Source organism: Talpa europaea (genome assembly GCF_964194135.1).
Source record: "Talpa europaea genome assembly, chromosome: 12".
Classification (NCBI taxonomy): domain Eukaryota; kingdom Metazoa; phylum Chordata; class Mammalia; order Eulipotyphla; family Talpidae; genus Talpa; species Talpa europaea.
The window spans coordinates 25,615,141-25,636,269 of NC_140079.1; the positions used below are offsets into that span (position 1 = coordinate 25,615,141).

At 50.9% G+C, this 21,129-nt stretch overlaps 1 protein-coding gene across 3 annotated transcripts in view; it reads right to left on the minus strand.

Annotated features, from left to right (window-relative positions):
* The window catches only part of KIRREL3 (kirre like nephrin family adhesion molecule 3), a gene marked incomplete at both ends in the record, with an annotated part of 532,041 nt that overhangs the window by 75,222 nt on the left and 435,690 nt on the right, over nucleotides 1-21,129 (minus strand). For all 3 annotated transcript variants that reach the window (XM_084248847.1, XM_084248848.1, XM_084248846.1), the window contains 2 exons: nucleotides 7,799-7,948; nucleotides 12,829-12,978. In XM_084248847.1, the coding sequence (XP_084104973.1) occupies nucleotides 7,799-7,948; nucleotides 12,829-12,978 (300 nt within the window). The remainder of the gene's footprint in view (nucleotides 1-7,798; nucleotides 7,949-12,828; nucleotides 12,979-21,129) is intronic.

The window sequence follows — 21,129 nt, forward strand, 5'->3', positions numbered from 1 at the left end:
ACACTGGCTGGTGGCAGGATGGGGCAAGAACCCCGGCCAGGGCCTTGGCTCTGCTTGGACTTGGAGCGGAGCAAGCACCCTGGTATGGTGGAGGGTTACCCAGGAGAGACGAGAGCATTTAGTAATAGAGTGGGGCTCTGGGTGGGGTGTCGGCAGAACTAGGCACAAGGGGTTGGGGGCCCAGGGGCGGGAGGCTGAGTCCCTGCTGTGTGTGAGCACTTCTTGGAGGCTGATGCCGGGTGGGGTCCTACAGAAACTCCCAACCTTTCCTCATGCTGGAAGTGGGAAGGGATGGGCTGGCCCTGGGATGACTATTTGGGGTGCTGCCCCCCACTTTAAGTGATGAGCACTAACTGCCCCAGGCAGTGTGGGCATGGGGCCGCTCCAGCAATGCTACTTAACCAGACCAGTTACCTTTTCTCCCATTGGCTGAGTCTGTTCCAGTTGACCTTGGCAATGCTGGGTAGGGCTCCCTGCTGCCTACATTTAGGCCAAGAGAGAAAACATCCCTGATGGATCCCCACCTCCCTCTGAAGCCTTGGAAGTCATTTAACATCTGTGAGTCTCCTTCTCCACCTCATTTCCCACCATGATGGATGGGCCCCAGGCTAGGGAGGGCCTCTTCTGACATCCCAATGAAGCTGAGATGAAGAACAGGGAAGTGGGGCGGGGTGGCAGAGAGCCATTCCTTTCCAGATCAACATGGCAGATCAGAAGAACAGGGTCTGTATGTGTATGTGGGGGGCGATGTTAGTGAGCAGCAGAAGGGAAAACCCAGCTCTGAAATCAATACACCTCAACCTAATGGCCACAGAGCACTCCATGAGAGCCCCCCATCTCACCTCCCCATCAATAACTGTTGTGGGCAGCTCCTTAGTGGGCATGCACCATAGAAGCCATAGAATGAATCTTGGCGGTCCCTACCCCCAGGGACGGTATAATTATAATGTTATAATTTAGAAAACGGAGACTACTGGCCAGCTTAAGGGGCCTCAGTAACCCCATGCCATGCTCACCTTACAGCCTGTCCCACCAGGTAAGCATAGAGTTAAACCAGGAGGACCAAGAGAGGTGTGCAGTGGCTGAAGAGAGGGGGAGGGGATCTGCTTCTGGCCCAGGAGATCTTGGGGGTGGCCTAGGCCTCCCAGAAGGCCAGAGTAGCAGAAAGGTAGTGGGGTGGCGCTGGCAGCTGGGGTGAATGGGTGCGTGTGTGGTGTAAGGTACATAATAGCGCAGACACCATCTCCTATCTGGAACTTTAGGAGATAAGGATGCTGTTTTTGCTTCTCTCTCCCATCTCTGGCTTGTTTGCTGCCCCTATTTGGGGGTGATTGCAGGGTAATGAATGTGGCAGGAAGCAGGCACATAGCACAAATGAGATACGGCACCTAAGACCAGGCTGGGGCCCAGGCAAAACACGCTTAATAAGGAGATAAGGAAATCAATTCTGCTTGTCTTCCCAGGCGTGCGAGGCCAGGAGGGGCTGTGAGAATCCATTCTTTTTCCCTTGTGTGCTGGGTGGAAAAGCTTCTCGAGGGCACAGAGCCTGATCCCCCAGGAAGGAGGAGTTGCGTGTTGGTGTCTCTGAACATTGCAGGAATGGAAGCCATAACAACCAGAATAATAATAACACCCATGCTTACATGCCTGGCTACCTGGCAGGCCCTGTTCTGAGAAAGTCCTTGCATATGTTATTTCACTGCCCCCTTCCCATAACCCTAAGAGGACAGGCACAATTGTCCCTTCATTTCACACTTGGGGAAACTGAGGCACAGAGTGATTAAAAACCTTGCCCGAGGTCATACCACTGGCCAAGTGACATGGGCAGGTTTCAGATGAAGGCAATCTGGCTCTTAATTGTGAAGCTGTGTTACCTCTCTAAACACAATAGGACACAAAACAATAAAATATACAACAACCACCCAACACAACACATATCACACAACATAATACAATTCAACATAACACAACCCACTCACAAATATTCGGGGCTTACTATCAGCCAGGTATTACTCTCTCTGTGACATGGTTCAATGGAAACACCTCTAATTCCCTGGCATGAAGCGGTGCAGGCTGTCCCTCGAGAGAGCCAGTAAGGGAGATACACATGTAAGCAGGTACAACGAGTTGAGTGTTGTGACTGAGGTGCCTACAGAACACTAAGGCAGCACAGAAGGGGGCATCATGAAGCAGGAAGTTACTAAGTCTGCTACTTGGATGCTACTGCTTGCTTCTCTGGTGTGCAGTTTGCCCACAGTAGTAGCGACAGCTACCTTGACCCCCTTCCCAAACAATAAAGAAAGTCTATGGTGGATGGGGGGACATGCTTCTGCAAACAAACTGTATAAAACCTTACTATTCCTGCTATTCAGGGCTCAGACTTTTGGGAGCTATCCCTCTGGGCCCGCCGGTATGATGAATAAATCTCTTCCTCTCCACCTCTCTGAGTGCCCCCTTATTTCTCTGGGAAATTGTCGTAACAGTCAGACATGTGGGCTTCAGGGAAGGCTTCCTGGAGGAGGTGAGGTCTAAGATGAGTTGGCCAAGGGAAAGAAGGTTGGAAGGGTATTCCAGGCAGAAGCACACTTGAGCAAAGGCACAGAAGGGTGGTTAGTGGAGGGAGCTACAAGTTAGTTGTCAGAGGTGTAGTAAGGGGTGGTGCAGCTAGGGCTGCACAGAGAGGAGACAGCTCTCTGAGCACTTCATGTCACAGAGGGAGCTCAGGCTTTGGTCTGTGGAGATGCTTCCCCTGCTGACCAGGTGTGGGTGGGAATCTCACCACCATTTTCTGAAAGACGGTTTTAGAAGCCAGGGATCTCAGGCTGTGTTTCAGCTTTGCCTTTCATTGCCGGAGAGCTGAATTATTCAGTCTCTCTCCGGGCTCACCGATCCAGATTAGGGGACTAGAATTAGGGGTGCTGCCAACGCCGAGAACTCAGGAGATTTTGGCCCTGCCGTTCCCCTACGGAGCCTGTAGGTTGAGACACACAAGATAAGGACACAGGGACCTTATTCCTTTGCCCCTCTCAGTATAGGGGCTTGACATCATTTAAAAAGACACCCTCTTTATTTGAATTGACTTAGTCTCCACCGTTAAATAATTCATGCTGATTTAGGAAGCTTTGTTTCTAATGGGAGCCACACGACAGCAGAGTTAATATTAGAACAGGCCAGGAAGAAGAGGGAAATGGAGAAGAAGACTGGGAAAATACCCTGTTTAATAATGAATGTGACATCAACCTCCCTTCCCCCGCCACTTCCAAGCCCCTTTACCCTGCTCTACTTTCTCTTTTTCATAGTGTTAGTTGCCATCTGACATTGGACATAACTACACAATGTACTCACTTAATCTGTTTACTACTTATTGATCTGATCTGCCTGCAGGAAGACAGGCTCTATGAGGGGGTGGGGAGGCTTGCTGATGGATCGCAAGTGCCTAGACCAGTGCTGGGCACTTAACGTGTACTCAGTAAATATTCACTGATCAACTCCTTGGCACCCATTCTCCCTCCTTGCTCTGGGTTTCCCAGTGTCTTGTTCTCCCTGATTCCAGACAGTTAGAAGACTAAGCTCAATATCACCATCCTTACAGCTCTGATATGTTTCAACCACGGATTCCTGTAGGTGGGACAAGGAGCATTGTGTGTGTGTGTGTGTGTGTATGTGTGTATGTGTGTGTGTGTGTGTTTGATGTTAACAACTCTAGGAGATTAGTATTTTTATTATCCCCACTTAATAGATGAATAAGCAGAAACCCCATTCACCCACTCAACTCATTCCTTTATTAAAAAAAAAAATAACCCAAGTATTATTGACTACCTACCCTGTACTAAGTGCTGGTTAGAGTTGAGCCAGGAGTGCTAGCCCGAAGCTCACACAGTGAGTAAGCAGCGAGCAGGTGTTCTACTTCCCAGCCCTGGACTCTTCTTCCACCACAGCTCTGCACATGTGCTTGGGGTCATAGGACATCTAGCTTAGCTGAGTCTTTGCAGACAGGGCTGTCTAAAAGTGGGATGCTGTCTAAAAAAATCAGCTGCCTTCTCTGCCTCAGTCCACACTAATTCTGTGCTAGTAGGGGTGGAACAATTTCTTAAAACAGTAAGGTTGGACCCCTTACTGTGGAAATCAAGGCTATTTGGGAGATAGACAGATAGTTCTTCGACTTTCTGTTATTTATCACTGCCTTTATTTGACAGCTGGGGAAACTGAGACCCAGAGAGGCTGAGCAATAGGGCCAAGATCACACAGCTGGTTAATGGCAGGACCAAGACTGTTGCCTCCAAATCTGCTGCTCTGACCGTGATACCATGATTCCTGAGGGTGGAAAGACACCTGTCTGGACCTGCTCTGAGTCAAAGTCTGGTTCTTGGCAGCTGGCGGGTCACAGAGGGAATGCAGTCTGACCTTTGGCCTGAACTGGGGCTCCCCAGCCTTTGCTTGCCCAGTTTTTCAAGCTCAGTTTCTCCACCTTCATTCCTTCTTAGTCCCCTCCCTCCCCGCCCCCCAGCGTTGCAAAGGCTCAAACTTGCTCCTAGCCTGATTGCATCTGAGAGTTGGAAACACAATGCTAATTAATGTGTCTGTGACTCCAGGCTTGGCTGCTGGGTCTGGAGCCCCATGCCTTCCTTGGAGCAGGCCGACTCTGTGAGCTGGCCCCCTGGCTTCTCCAAGCAAGCTGCAGGCAGATGCATATTTTAACAGTGCACATCTGTTGGCCATATAATCTCTTGTATTTGCCCTCCTCGCTTGGTGTTTTGATGGAAGACCTCCGGGGTCTCCCTCTGTTCCAGCCAAAGTGTTTGCTTTGCAATTTTGTTAGAATACCATCTGATTTTGCTCTCACATCTTGTGCAGGTTCTAATCAGGCTCTTACTTTATTTAATTAAAAATCTATCTCAGGCAAATACAGACTAAATTAGGAAGCTCTCTCATTCCTGGAACACAGGGAAGGCAGCCCTCCCTTGGGGAACCGGCTGGGACATTTTCCCGGGCTGAGATGTCACAGCAAAGCAGATGGGGTCTTGGTTGGGAAACCGGCTGGCTAGAGTAGAAACACCCTTGTCCCCTCTGCTGGAACAGCCGTTCTTTTATCCACCACTGTGAATAGACCAGGGTTTCCTTTCCAGCCGGCTGGGTTAGCTTCTGTGCAGGGTCTCTCTCCAGGGCAGTAGGTGGGGCTGTACACCAGGGAAACTTGGCTAGGCTGGTTTACCTCGGCAGAGCCCACAGGATGAATTGGGGGGAATGGGGACCTGCAGGACAGCAGCTGGTGGGCAGGGACCTGCAGGCCTGCTAGGGTGTGGGGACCTCAAGCTGTCTCTGGCTCAGGGTTTAGTTCACTTGGGAGGACGGATATTTGTGGAGTTTGCATGGAAAATGATGGACAAGATGCCTGCTCTGCTCCCAGGTTGTCTGAGGGGCCCCCATTGCAAACTCTGTCCCCCTCTTTGAATGATCTCCAGACTTGAAACTACCCTCCTGCCCCCTCCCCTCCCCTCTGCCCCCTGCCTCTTCTGTCCTCCTCCCTGCCACCCCCGCCCCACCCCCCCAGTTCTGCCCAGAAGGAGCTCCAGGCCTGCCACTGGAGAGTGGGAGGGGGACTGAAGGCTTTTAGAGGTGGTCAGAGACAAAATTGAGTCTATTCAGACCAGCTCTTGAGGCCTGCTCTCAGAAGCCCGGTTCATAACCAGGCATACATAGGAGATTCTGCCAGCATTTAGAAGCCTGGACAGCTGTGGTTAGGAGTTGAAAAATCAGGGGTCTACTTTGAGATTTAATTAAGCTGTGTGACCTCTTGTGAGTGCCTTTGCCTCGCTGAGTCTCAATTTCCTGATCTGCAAAAACATTTGGAATCATTTGGACTTTGTTATGTATCTGCAATAGTAGAGAGAAAAGAAGCTGTAAATGCTCCTTCTGCATGACTGCGTGATGTTCTGACATGAGGACCAGAAGTTAAGGACCCATGCTGGGTCTCCATCTATTTTAGGCCCTGTGTGAGGTTGGGAGCAACCAACTCACAGGTTCTTCTGATATTAGCATTCTTTGGTAGCTTCTAGAAGGGGTAGGCCAGCAGAAGGTAGATTCTTATTAAGATAGCAGGGGTGGGGGGATAGGGTGGTGGGGGACTGAGCATCCTCTGAAGGTGAAGAAGATCCCCCCCTACTTTGCTTAGTAAATCTGTTTGGGCATTTTGTAACCCCTGAGAATCAGAAGGCATGCCAGGCATTAAACTGTCTTTTCCCCCTCAAGCCCCACGCCAAATTGTAACCCTGTCCCTATTTTAGCCACTAACATGGGCTGGACAAAGACAGCCCTTTAACGGCCCAGTTCCTTTTCTGAAGGCTACTTCTTGACCACGCAATTCCAGTTTGCGTCATACCGTTGTGGCAGGACCGTCATACCGTTATTTTCTCATTTTCTTCATCACAAGCCAGAGGACATTCAAAGGTTAAGGGAGGCTTCTGAGGTTGGCCCCGAGCTCCTCCTCCCATTGCAAGAAGCTTGGGAAGTGATCCTCTGGGGCCTGTCCGCTGCCTAGTTTGGGACAATCTGCCCCTTGTGCTTGGCTGTGCAGATCCAAGATGACCTGACACACTCTTAAATATTTCATCTTGGAGCTGCCATGTGCCTTATCTACTAGGCAAGAAGGCAGCACCCCCTGCTGCTGACCCTGTTGTCAAAACTTCACACCAGCTGCTAAGAGGCAGGGGGGGGAGGATGGGGACTTCCCTCTTCTGTCTGCCTGCTCCATCCCACATGCTGCCTGGCACAAAAGAGACAGTGAGGGCACAAGGACCCTTGGCCAGGAGACGTGGGCCTGACCCTCTGCACTTCTGAGCCTCAGTTTCCATGTGGAACAACAATCCCTGTCTGACAGACTTGCTTCAGACCAGCCCAGGTAGTATGAGTGAAGCTGAACTGAGAGCTGCCAGCTGCCTTGAGAGCTATGCAAGTGTGTCTATTATTATTCGTGTGTGAGGCTTGGTTCCCAGCCACCTTGCTCTTCACTAGCATCTGCCTGCAGGAAGGAGCTGACAGGGGCTGAACTCTAAATCTGGAGGATGCAGTTGAAAATATAGTCAAGCCCATTCCCTGTCTGCCAGAGGAAGGGTGGAGGGACCTCTTCAGGCAGCCTACCCCAGGGACAGGGCTTCTAGGAAGCAGAGATAAAGAAAGCCATTGGTATGATTTGGAATAAGGAGTGCTGACTTAAGAACTGACTTAGTTCCTTTTAGGAACTTTCCGAGGGCTAACCTGGCATCCAGTTCTCCACCTGAAAGTCAGGATTCCCCAGGAACAGTGGAGGCTGGGGAAAGAACAGGTTCCCTGGGTGCTGAATCACAGGGAGACTCGAGCACAGGGCTGGTTCCCAGGGGAGGTGACTCGATCAGCCTTTGTTAGCACCCAGAGGGTAGTCAAGGCAGAAAGCAGGGACTCAGGATGTGTCACATTCTTCCTGTGTCTCTGCTGCCTAGCCCAGGGCCTGACACAGATTCATGTGCAGACATGCTTTCTAATGGAACATGGATGCATGCAGGAGCCATGGTTAGCTCCCTAAGCTGGAACCAAACACTCTGGGGTTGGGCAGGGTCATGGGTCAGTTAGTGTTGGCCTTCTGACTTCTAGGGCACGAGGTTCCATTTTCTCCCTTCTGGTGGGGGCGGGCGGGCACAGACGCAAGGGGACAGCGGCGGCTAAACCCTGTGGGACAATGCCTCGGAGGCCCCTCTGGTCTGGCTGGATCCCATTCCAGGATGTTCCTCACAGCATCCTCACCCCACGTGTAGACGGTGCTTACCCAGGACGGTGAGGCGCGCCGGGCGGGACCGGATGGCGGCTTGGATGGCCTGGCACTCGTACACGGCATCATCCTGCAGCTCTGCCCGCAGGATCTTCAGGTGATGTTCCCCTGACAGGTGGTTGCCTACCACCAGGTACTGTGGGTAACCTGTGGAGACAGAGGAACACTGAGGGGGGGGCAGGCTGGGGTTGGAGGAGTCAGAGCGTTGGAGGGGGTGGCATCTGGGCAGGGGCTGGTCTCAGAGGTTGGCAGCACCAGGGCACAGGAGGGAGAGTTTTCCAGGGTATCAGGCAGTGTGTGAATAAGTACAGTTGGTTTCAGGTTTAGGAATGTTGGGTGGTGATAGTAGAGAGGGAAGGCGAGAGCAGAGATGGAAATGCAAAGTGCAGACAGACACAGCAGGGTTATTATTCAGGAGAGTGATCTGCTCAGCACTGTGGCTGCCCAAGCCAACTTGCATTTTGATAAAGAGACACAAAAGGAGACAGGAGATCCAGGCTGGGATTCACAGAGAGAAGACCGAGTAAGAGGGAGAGAGAAGGAAGAAAACAGAGAAATACTGGGAAAAGGATCAAGAGTGGTTTTGGGGGAAAGTTTTTTTCTTTTTAAAAGATTTATTTATTTATGCATACAAGAGCTGGGGTACAGGCCAGAGGTGTGGTGGGTGAGAGGATTCGCCAGAGACAGAGTGGGGAACAGAACAGGCAGATTGACTGAAATACACTGCTGAGGAGAGCAGCGGGTGAGTCAGGAGAGGTCTGCAGCATCATGTGGGGTAGCTCCCTGCCCAGGGATCAAACTCATGCTGCAGTGGCTGCGAATGGCTTCATAGTGCTGCGTCTTAACCCCTAGAGCTACCAGGGAAGCCCTGGGGGAAAGTTTTGTTTCCAGATGGCAGGCAGTAGAACTGGAGAGCCAGCCCTGCAGAGCCCACTTTGAACTCTGAGCAGCCCTCTTCTTGTCATGCCCACTACTACCCAGACCCTAGGCCTGATTAAGCGCTTAGGAGGCACACAGGATACTTAGGAATTTGGGGCCCTTATACCACTGACAATGAATAATAGATAAATAAAAGCTTAGAATGATACATCATTAATCAGTTTTCCTACCGCTATGGTGGGTTGAATATAAATACCCAGGTTTTGGACCCTAAACCTCTTTAGTTGCTCCCATCAGGATCTGTTTCTATCTACCCCCTTACCCAAGCCCTGCAGCCCCCACCCCCAAGTACTAATGGGGTACATCTCCCTGTCTTGGTTCCCTTCTTTCCTTAGAGAGAGGGCTCTGGCAGCCCCTCCCTGATCCTCTGTCTGAAGGACCTTCACCGGGACAGAGTGAATTCTCAGTAATGTGCCATAGGGGTAGAGGATTGGGAATGTTGACTTTTTAAAAAATATTTTAATTTATTTATACAAGAGCTGGGGTACAGGCCAGAGGAGCAGAAGGGTGAGAGGATTCACCAGACAGAGTGGGGAACAGAACAGGCAGATTGACTGAAATACACTGCTGAGGGGAGCAGCGGGCGAGACAGGAGAGGTCTGCTGTGCCATGTGGGACTCGACCTGGCTGGCCAGGAATTGAACCTGTGCTGCAGAGGCTGTGGACAGCTTCACAGTGCTGCGCTCAACCCGCTGTGCCACCGGGGAGGTCCTGGGAATGTTGACTTTTCAAAGAGAAAACTAAGGCTTCAGTAAGTGAGACAGAGACGGACAGAGGGACATGCACAGCTTTTCCATAGCTCTCCTAGTTGAGTTAGAAGTGCTCATGTAGCTCCCTGGGCAGTCCAGCACCAGTGGGCAGCATTAAAATGAGGAAATGCTTGGTAATATTTTAAGGATTTGAGGTGTCCAACAAGGGTCTAGAGAGGTGGTCACCGGCTATGTTTAGAGGTTCACTGATTATACGCAGAGGACATATCTACCTTGGATGAAATAGTGAAGCTCTAAGGCCCCTCCCTCTCTCTCCCAGAGGTGAGGCAGGGCTCCCTGGAGTAAGGGGGCTGTACAGGGTTGCCAGCACCCATTGGTCAGTGCAGGTAGCTGCGATCTTTCCTGTCTGGGTGCTTCCCATGCGGCTGAGCCCTTTAGGCTCATATCTTCATGCCAGCATCGTGCTCATGGTGCAATCGATGGCCCTGCCCACCACAGCTGTTCAGCCTTGGCCAGAGATCCTCTGAGGCAATCAGCCGTACCCCGAGACACCTCCTCCTTTCCTGCCCGCCCTTCCTGCCCTCTGCTGGGCTTTGGGAAGGAGCCCAGGTAAGTTAAGCCGACTCTCCCCAGGGCCAGGGCAAGGGGCTGGAAATGGGTTCCAGTCCAGCCCTCCCCCTGCCGCTGTGCTCAATGTAGCTGGCGCAGTGCCCCTGCCCCTCCAGCCCAGCCTCTGGATCCCGCTGTCCTGTGATTAGTCCCTGGTCTCCTGCAGGCATCTTGGCTGGAGCTTATGTTTTGTTGTCTTGCAAGCTATCAGCAGCAGGATTTTGCTCTCATGAGCTGCTGAAAACATCAGTGATGGGTTTGTTTGTATTTGCCTAATTAGGCGACGGGTTGTGATGCTATCCTGAGGACTGGCAGCATCTTTGAAAAGCACAGGCCCAGAAGCACAGACTCTGAGAAGTTCTAGCTTCTTCCACAGCATCCCTACTCCTTCTTGCTACTCCCAGAGGAGGCAAAATTATTGGGAATCTGGGTTCCGCTGTCAAATTTCCTGAGCTCAAATGCTAGTTCTATCACTCCCGAGTACTTTTGTTTTGGGAAAGTTACTTTAACTTCTTTGGACTTTTGTTTCCTGTTTAGCTAAATAGAGAAAATACTAGTAACTCTTAGTGTTATGGTGAAGACAAGATAGGATAGTCTGTATAAAGTGCATGGCATTTAATACAGTCTATAACTACTATGTCAAAAAAAAAAAAAGGACAGTGAGCTAGTGGGGGGGGGGTCAAAGAGGTCCCTGTATTTAGAAGGGAGAAGACACACAGGGCCCTCTCTGGGGCTTAGGAATAGGGCCCAATGCATTGGGATTAATTGTATGTTTGAATCAATCTTTTTTTTTTTTCATCTGTGACTTTGTTTACCTGTGAAAAAAAGAAAAAGTTCCTTTTCTCTCCACGGATCGTTGTAGGTTTATAAGATAATGTCTGAGAAGTACTAGAGCTTCTTAGAAGAAAAACGTTTTATTAATATGCAGGAACATATTTAGAAGTTATTTCCTTAAATGTGTTTCCAGCCTTTCTGGCAAGTCAGGGTTTTGTTATTGGTAGGCTGACTGGGGCCTCACAGTTAAGACACAAGAGAACAGAGCTGTGGCAATCTGAAATTCCACAACCTGGGCCTCAGTTTCCCCAAAGGAAAACATGTGCAGTATTAAGTGCTCTGCAAATACTTATTGAATTGAATTGAGCTCTGTTACGCTCCTTTTTTTCATCAGGCAAGCTAACAGTATTTATTGAACAGGTAAGTATTTGTCATTCTTGTCGTGATGCTATTTTGGGGATAAGTGATCAAATACAGAGCAAGTACTTTACCAGCAGGTTGAATTTATTGGCTCTGCAAGGAGGGAGCCAAGCTTCTTTCTATAAATGGAGTCACTCTGGAGAGGAAGTAGACCTAGCTCATCAGAGCCACTGTCCTTCAGCAGTTAGGGGCCCCAATCTTGGATCCTAGAAAACCACTCATGGGAATGGCTACCAGCTGCTCAATTATCAGTGGGCCGGGGGTGGAGGGGGTTAAATCCATGGTGACTTGAGGTCTCTTCTTGACCACTGACCCAAAAGGACCCCAGTCCCTGACCTAAGGGAGAGCCACCGACTAGAACCCAGGGAGCCTCCTTATGTAGCAACAGCACTGGGCCAAGTTCAGAGCCATGTGGAGTAGAGGACAAACAAGACCAGTTTGGGAAGGTGTTGCCCAGTTTCTCTGGGGCAAGAGAGTTCAGGTCCCTGAAATTGGCCTGGTGTCCATTTTACTTAACTCTTATGACAGCGCACTGTATTTTGAGATGTTACTGTATATTTTACACTGTTCAGCTGGGCCAGCGCTCACAGTCTGTGATGCGGCTTGACCCTTGCTATAATATTGCAATATATACTTTTGGCAAGACATAACTCACATTTTAAAATATTAATTTCCCAGCCATCATGTTCTTGAGTACACTTCGATTTTTATTTTCCTGCAGCTGTACACCACGAGAGAGGCAAAGCTGATTCTCCCTTGAATCCATATTTTTTTTCCGTCTTCTACTCTTAGTCATCCCTCAGTCATAGGGGCCATGGAAATTAGTTCTGAGCTTAACAGTTTATGCCCACGCCTCACCAGCCTAACATGCCTTCTCCCGCATAAGCACTGGCGGATGGGAGACCCGGAGGATGATTCCATTCTTCCTGGGGAAGACGATGGATCGGAAGGACCTTTGTGTGGGCATAAGAGTTGATACTGGCAATAAAAGAGGATGTGTCAGGACCTGCCAGGAAGCTCAGATGCCAGCCATCAGCAGCCAGGGAGCCCGCCAGCACATCTCTGTTTAGTACCAGCTGGGCAGGCTGAATAAGGGTTGCACTTTACTGTATATGCCACTGCTTTCCTTCCTGTCACTTGGGGACCCCTAAAACCAACCAGGTTTCTCTGTGAGTTTTCAGTCCATTTGGCACCCTTTAATGCAGGGGAGCCAGGAAGAACCAGGTTGTGACTTTAGCAGGGATTCTATTCTGGACCAAGGCACAGGAACACTTGACCTCTGAAAATCTGACTGTACATGCTTCATGTTTGATGCTAGAGTAGATCCTGCAGGGCAACACTGTCAGGGTTAGGATTGACCCCCAGGGAGGAGGGTGCTTATAATTCATTAGCAGCTGTCAGGTCCTGAAGGTTCTGTGGAGCCTGGACCCAGGGCTCACGTAGCCTGACACTCTGACCATGGATCTGCAATGAAAGCTGAAGATTTAATTCCCAAACGCCTATGAAGAGGGGGTTCCCTGGGAGGGTGAGGCAGGTAAAAGTTACAGTCTTTCTGGGACGTGTAGGAGTACTTACTGGAAAGGTCCCTGCCCACGCCCAGGGCCAAGCCATCTTTGATCCACAGAACGAAGCCATCATATTCGGGGATGGCACACAGCAGGGTCACCGGCTGCCCCGACACCACGGCCTGGTCCTGGGGCTGCTGGCTGAAGGAGTACACTTGACCTAGGAAGGAGAGAAGCACAGTGGTCAGTTACTTGCAGGAAGCAGTGTCTGCAGGGCTTCCCTTCAAGTTACAGAGCAGAGCCCAGGTGGATGAGGGGACTAGGCCCCCCACTGAGTGCCCTGCTTCCTGCTGGGGCCCAGCAGCAGCTGCCCTCCTGGCCCCAGCTGATTCTCCAGAGCGCCCAGCTCCAGCCTCCCTGCTCATCGAGTCCTAACACTCACCACTCCAGCCGTCCTCCAGCCCCAAACAGACAATGCACAACACATTCTGACACGTGCCCCCAGCTACTGGACTAGCGCCTACTTAATGCCTCTTGCTTGACATACACTCCAGCACAGAGGCAGAAGAGAGGCCTCCAGCTAGAAGTGTTGGTGGTGGTGGGGGGGTGCATGGTGTGTATCACAAGTGCAGTGGGTGGTTGTGGGGAATCATGTAATTTGTTTAAACCTGACAATCCATGGGAGGGAAGAGCATAAGGGACTGTGGTGAGGGATGGCACCACGTGGGTGCCATGGTGGTAGAAGAACTATAGGGGAGAAATCAGATACTATTCAAAAATTAACAGAGACCTAAGAAAATACATAAATGAAACATTCAAAGACTACAATAACCTGAGAATCCAAGAAACAATATTATTATGACTCCTAGGATGGGCTGAGGGCCAAATCTGGAAGGAGGCGTGGTGGGGGTGTGGGCCCCCCATGCGTGGGGGTGGGGGTTGTGGTTGAGGGAGCCAGCAATCATCTCAATTCATCCTCCTTGCCCCTGTCCTTTCTGCAGCAGACCCTCCCTCAGCCTCACTATCACTTGGGAGGATCGGCAGTGTGACCCCACGCCCTCCCCATGCACACTGCAAAGCAAGACAGAACAGAGCCCTCGATGCTAGTGACTTTTATTAAATCAACATACCCACAGGGTGCACAGCTCACCAGGGATTGTTCTAAGATTTTAAAATATTGGCCCATGGTTATTTTCATCCTTGTAACAACCGTTGAGGTACGTACTATTTTCATTTCCATTTTCCAGATGAGGAAATGAGGCTCTGGAGGAGCCGTGCTTGCTCATTACCTCCCGAGCACTCGGCACACCTGGCCTAGTAGGTACAGTACCTGCAACGCTCCAAGGCTTCTTCACCCGTGTCACAGGGCTAACTAAATTCCGGGGAGCTCTAGTGACAGGACCAGGGCTATGAACCCAGGACACTCTGACTCTAAAAACACTGTTCTCGTCTACTGAGCTACGCCACAGGCAGATCTTAAACCTGGTCCCGGAGGGAATTGCTAAAAAAGGGGGGAGATGTGTTCCTTGGGAGCCACAGCTGAATGAACAAGGGACACTGGCACTGAGCTCCCAGCCCACAGCATATCCGTGCTCACACGCCACCCTCCTGTCCCCGGCTTACTTACTTTTCAGGGTGGAAATATTCCCCTTTTACAGCAACGAAACCAGAATCAGAGAGGCCAAGTCATCTGCCTAAGCTCACACAACTGATGAGTGGTGGGGTGGGGCATGATCTGGAGTTCATGACTCCTGAGCCCATCCCTTCCCACACTCTGCAGCAGACACACAGCTGAGGAAAGCTGGGCACAGGAGAGGCGAGGATGGCCAGAAGACACTGGCTTGGGTCCTCAGGCTCAAGGTCCTCAGGTCCTCAGAACCTCAGGCTCCGACCACAGACAAGCCCAATGTTGAGCAGCAGATGGCCCTGAGCAGGGAATGAGTAGAAGCCTCGGGGCTCTGGGGATGGAGGAAGGGCAGGTGGTGGAGGCCCCCCAAGAGGAGACACAGAGGCCCACATCAGAGGGTTTGTGGCAGGTGTGAAGGTAGCCAAGTTTACATCCTGATGAGATCTTGGCTGGTCTCTGAGGAGTCTCATTAAAAATCAAATTGGCCTTGAATTGTGGGAGTAACACTTTTTATTCTGATTTGAGCTTTACAAATTAGATTTCATAGGACATTTTAATCAGCTGTGTGTGCCGGGTTTTTTTTTCCCCTCTCTGTCTCTTCAAGTTCTCTGTTGTAATTAGACTGTTTCTGGCACCAAAGCAAGAGAGAGAAGGAGAGAAGAGAGGAGCGAGTAGGGAGCGTGCAGAGACTGGAGAAAGAGCAGGGGGCTGAGCAGGGAGGCGAGGAGAGCACTGGAGAAAGGTGGGAGCTGGGGAGAGGGGAGAGAAGCCAGCAGAGGAGGAATGGGAGGCAGGAGGGGAGAAGAGAGAGAGAGAGAGAGAGAGAGAGAGAGAGAGAGAGAGAGAGAGAGAGAGAGAATGTGGGGAAAGAACATTCCTTCCTGGGCCCTTGTCTCTGTCCTCTAATGGTGATTTCACAGCTCATTCTTTTATCTCACAATCTTTCTTGCAAGAAGGACAGTGTCAAAGATTGTGTTATCAGAGAGAATTATCAGGTTGTCAGCTGGGAGCTGAGGGGTTATAATGAGGAGACCCTGAATAAAGCAGTGGCCAAGCCTTCAAAATGTCCATTAATACACTGCTCCCCACCCCGTCTCTGGTGAATCCTCTCACACCCCCCCCGCACCTCTCGCTTGTACCCCAGTTCTTGTATGCATAAATAAATAAATCTTTAAAACAAAACCAAAATGCCCATTAATAGGGAGGCCTGCAAAGAATCATTGTTCCAATCCCCTCACCCCCAATCTCGCCTCCTTTTGGGGATGTTGAGAGTTGGGGTGCAGGCATCCCAGGATGGAGGTGTAGATGGGGGTGGGGTGAGGCTGGACTGCTGAAGCAGCAGTGGCAGGAGGAAGAGAGGGGCTGGTCACATGGACAGCAGGCTCTGAGGAAGGGCCGGGCTGGGAAGAGGCTCTCAGGACATGAGCCGGACAGGTGGACCCTGAGCGGTCACTATTTCACTTTGGAGGGAGAGTGTCTCATGAGGAGTTAGGGCAGGCAAAAGATCCCCTTGAAAAAACCTGGAATCTACAGAAAGGAGCCTGAGGGGTGGGGAAGAGAGGGAGAGGCCTGGCGGAGGAGTCTCAGATTGGGATCTGAGCAGGCTTCACACGAGATTTTGGCTCCTACGTTTTGTCTGTCCGGACCCCCTTGGGCTCCTATAGAAGAAATGCCTCTGGGGGGGTGAACAACACATGGGGTCCTCTCAAAAACCACCAAAGAATATTAAACATTATTTAAAAATTTTTTTTGGGGGGGGAAATGGGTAGTGCTCTGATCGACAATTTTCCTTTTCAGTCGATTTTTAATTTTTGTACGTACAGTAGAAATCAGAAAAAATATGTTTTGGTTGAAGTCCATGGGATACTTTATTAAATAGAAGCATAAGTTTTGTTACTATCTAGAACAGATAAAAGTTGAGGTGCTGTGGATGGAGAGGAGACGGAAGGACCTGCTCTCTTTTCACTCATGGGGCAGATCCAGGCCTTTCCTTCCCACTCAAGAGCCCCCCAGGAACAGAGTGTGAAGCCATGGGTGTATGTTCTTTCTTTTCTTTTTTTAAAGATTTATTTATTTATGCATGAGTGAAATCATCTGGTAACTGTCTTTCACTTTCTGATTTACTTCACTTAACACAGTCCCTCAAGTTCCATGTATATTGTTCCCAAAGGTGTGATTACATCTCTTTTTCAGAGCTGAGTACTATTCCATTGAGCACACATCCCACAATTTCTTCATCCACTCACATGTTGGGCATTGGGGTTGCTTCCCTGCCATCTGTGTGGCCTGAGCGGTACAGCAAGAGACTGAGTCTCATAGCTGACTCTTTTTTTTAATAGAGGCATGTTTTATTTATTTATTTGTTTGTTTGTTTTGTTATACATGCACTGGGTACAGTCAGAAGCGCAGGAGGGTGAGAGAATTCACCAGAGCCAGAGCAGGGAGCAGAGCAGGCAGAAGGACCGAAGTACACTGCTGAGGGGAGCAGCGGGCTGCAGGAGAGGTCTGCGTGCCATGTGGGACCCTCTTCCAGTGGCTGGGGAGCAGCCGGGGAGCAGCTGGGGATCGAACCTGCGCCGCAGAGGCCGCGGGCAGCTTCGCAACCCAGCGCTCAACTGCTGCACCACCGGGGAAGCCCTCATGGCTGACTCTTTTCAAGGGGTAGAAACTAACAGCTTCCCCACTGCCTGCAGGACAGCACCCAACCTCTGGTCCTGGGTTATAAGCTTCTCCAAAATCCGAACTTTCTTTTGCCAGGGTGCTCAATAACTCCTGTCTGTGCTGGTGTTCACGGATGTGATCTGCCTGGGTCCTCCGTGTTCTGCCATCTGGGGCACACCCCTCCCCATGCCTCCTAGCCATCCCCACCCACATCCCACACCTCTGCCTGCATCTGGGGCACGTTCCATCACCTGGAGGGGATCACCTTTTCCCTTCTCTTCCCCACCTCCCCATTCCCGCTTTCCCACATCCCTTCATTTCTTCAAACGTTTATTGAGCACTTACTATATGTTAGATGCCAAGGAAATAAAAGTAACAAGAAATAGAGTATAAACTCCTTCAAGGCGGGGGCCATAGCTATTGTTTCCGACTTGCATATTCAGTGCTCTGCCCCATGCTTAGGCACAGAATAAGTTTATTTTATGTGCCTGTGCACACAGAGCTTACCTACTCTAGCTCGCCTCGTGAGCTCTGGGGGCCCTGTAGGCAAACTGCTTCACATTATGGACTATTGAATAGGCAGGTGTTGTGCTGAGCATACTACATAGGACAGAGGTGAGAAATGAAGGGGAAGGATGGAGTCTCAAGGAGTCAGACATCATGGGAGATAAATACCCAAGGGATTCATGAAAGACCCTGCTATTTGTCAAAATATTACTGCAGTATGAGTTGGCTGTTTTACCACATTTTAGAGAGGTACTGAGAATCCCAGAAGTGAGGTGATATGCCCAGGGAAACACAGTGAGCCTAGGTATCATTCGAGGCCCCATAGTGGGTTCAGGTGTAGTTTAAGGTCACAGAGGACCCTGGGTGTAATTCAAGGTCACACAGTGGGCCCACATGTCATTCAAAAGTCTCTGGTTCCAAACCCTGTTTTCTCAGCACTAGTCCATGCTGGCTATCAAATTAAGGGTTTGGGACCTGGATTTTGATTTTCAACCAAGTGCTCATTCTACTGAGTAGGCAGCCCCCTCAGATCATCTAAAGGAGGCAGCGGAACTTCGGAGTAAAAAGTGACTTCTTTTTTTTTTTTTTTTAATTTTCTAGAGGCATGTCTTATTTATTTATTTATTATTTGTTTGTTTGTTTGGTTTATACATGCACTGGGTACAGTCAGAAGCGCGGGAGGGTGAGAGAATTCACCAGAGCCAGAGCGGGGAGCAGAGCAGGCAGAAGGACCGAAGTACACTGCTGAGGGGAGCAGCGGGCGGCAGGAGAGGTCTGCGCGCCATGTGGGACCCTCCTCCGGTGGCCGGGGAGCAGCCGGGGATCGAACCGGCGCCGCAGAGGCCGCAGGTAGCTTCGCAACCCAGCGCTCAACCGCTGCGCCACCGGGGAGGCCCAAAAAAAGTGACTTCTTAATTCTAAGTTTATGGAGTCTCCTCCCTTGTTGGTGAGTTAGGGTTCAGGGTGGGGACTAGTACTGGCCACCATTGGGGCGGGGGCAAAAGAAAGGAGGTATAATAATTATTGGTACTTATTATGTACTCATATTATAACATGTAATATGAAGATTGTTCTATCACTAGTTATATTTTATAAACAATATTTTGTCATAGAAGTAATAATAGTTAGTCTTCATTGAATGTCATACATGCATCAAGAGCTTCACGTGGGTTATTTGGGTGAATTCTCTCCACCGTCAGTCCTCTGAGATGGATATCATATCAAGCCCTGTCACAGAGGCCCCACTTCTGTCCAGGAGCCTAGGGCACAGAGTGGTGGAGAAGGACCATCAGGTGAGCAGTCCTACTCTGCTCTACTTTGTAGTCTACTTTGTAGTCTCCAGGCTGGTGTTGGGGTGGATAAGCACAGATGTTGGAAGCGACTGGCCAGCTGCTGTGAGCCATGTCCTGGGGGGTTGTGTGGGGAGAGAGAGGTGGCAGAACTGCCCCATGTATGGGAACCACCTCTTAGGGTCTTTGATACACAGTCCTGGCCCCTGGGACCTCAGAAACCCCACCCCAGGCATCCTACTCCTTCTGCCCTTGGCCAGACTGAAGAGTCTGGAGGAAACTGTGAAGGAGCGTGTGACATGCATATCACCCCACCTGTGTGTGATGTGCCCAGATCATGGCTCTACGGCAGATCAGAGTGGACAGGCCAGCGGGTCAGCTTCATGGAAGGCGAATGCAGGCCTGCAGCTGACCTTGATAGCCCTGCCCAGCCCACCCACATCACTCCCAACACTGCTCTGGCCGCCAGTGCTGGAACTGGAGAAGCCAGTGGGAGGAGGCAGAGAGTGTGGTTGTGATGACAGAGCTCGGAGTCAGACCAACCTCCATTCACGATCTGGGCCTTGGTTTTCCTACTTGTAAAGTGGGGGTAATAACACCCACCTCAGAAAGGCATGATAGTGATCAGATGGGGTGCAAGGGGATTGTTGCCACTGTCGGAGGACACTGGCTGCTCTCACTAGCATGCTCCTCATCCTCTCACAAGGCCACCCTCCGCCCTGAACACCAGACCCCGCAGCCGAGCTCCAGGGCTGGGGTGAGCACAGCAGATGGTTCTCTATTGACAGCAACAGGGGAGGCTGGGGTAGGTTTTTAATTAGTTTCCAATAACTTATTGAGAGACAATTTTTCACTAAAGACAAGGACAGATCCTCCTCTTTGCAGAGGGACCATGATTTGGTTTCCTTGTGTTCTGAGGCGGGTCTCCAGGCTGGTGTTGGGGTGGATAAGCACAGATGTTGGAGGCAACTGGCCAGCTGCTGTGAGCCATGTCCTGGGGGGTTGTGTGGGGAGAGAGAGGTGGCAGAACTGCCCCCATGACTGAGGGGGCTGCTGGTTGGGAGGGGGACACCCTGGGCCAATGCCGGTTATCTTTGTTCCACATCTGCATTGAATTAGTTCCATTTGTAGAGAAAGACTAAGTGTGTGTACGTGTGTGTGTATTCGCATGTATGTGCATGCGTGAACATCTCTGATCTCTTCCCCATTTGGTGGTTTGGTGAAGTGGGATGTAGTCCTCAAGGTGACTGCCGGAGGAGGGGAGGGGTCCTGTCCCAGGAAGGGAGGGTCCCTGCAGAACTGGGATCCTGGGAACCATGTCAGAGCTCAGAGGTGACTGTCCACAACCTGCATATTTTGCTGCAGGCCAGGCTGAGTGACCTCAACCCAAGAAAATGCTTTAGGAACTTTCCAAATGGACCCTAATGACACTGCCATAGGAAGGGAGGCTGTGTGTCCCATTGAGCATGGAGGAAGTGGCACCCTCAAGGTTCCTGGGGGACTAGGGTCTGGCTCTCTGCTCTACCCTAGGAGGTGAGGAGCAGTAGCAGGGAGATGTGCTGAGCAGGTGGCAACTTTTGGAAACTTCTCTCTAAACAGCAGGGAGCAGGGGCTGATTCTGGCAGGGAGGGAGGGGGGCTCTGAAGAGCCCTGTCCTGAGGAGGCACGTGTACACCCCACATGCAGGGCTCTGAGTCAGGATGGGTAAGCGCAGGTGCTGGTGAGTGGCCAGAGGGAAGAGGTGCGGGGGCTGCAGATGGGGAAGGACTGTTGCAGGGTCCAGAGACCAGGGCAAGGAGGCAGCCACAGAAGCCTGGGGGGATCCTGGTCCCCATCACTGTTATCCCCACCCTGCCCCCTGCACCATCGCAGCTTGGAGCCCTCCATTTCCTGCCCTGTCTGCCCTTCCTCCTGCCAGCGTGTCCCCAACCTTCTGTTCTCTGCTCAGGAGCACAGCGGCTCAGCTTTGCCTCATGACTTCTCCAGAGCCTCCTCGGATCTTCCTCCCACAATCCCTCCTTCATCTCCATCAGCCCATCAGGCCCCCTGAAGGGGCCACCCCTCTCGGCCCTGACCGCTTGCCCTTAGTCTTTGTGGGGACTGGCAGTGCACATTAGCATGGAGTGAGCCATCACCATCTGCTCTGGGAGGTCCCCACTGTCTTCCAGTAAGACATTTAAAATGCTGAAGACACCCTGGTTCTCCATAAGCTCACACACCTCTGGCCCCTGATCTGAGATCACCCCTCAATTTTCAATTATTTCCTGGGGAAGAAAGAGGGTGTTTT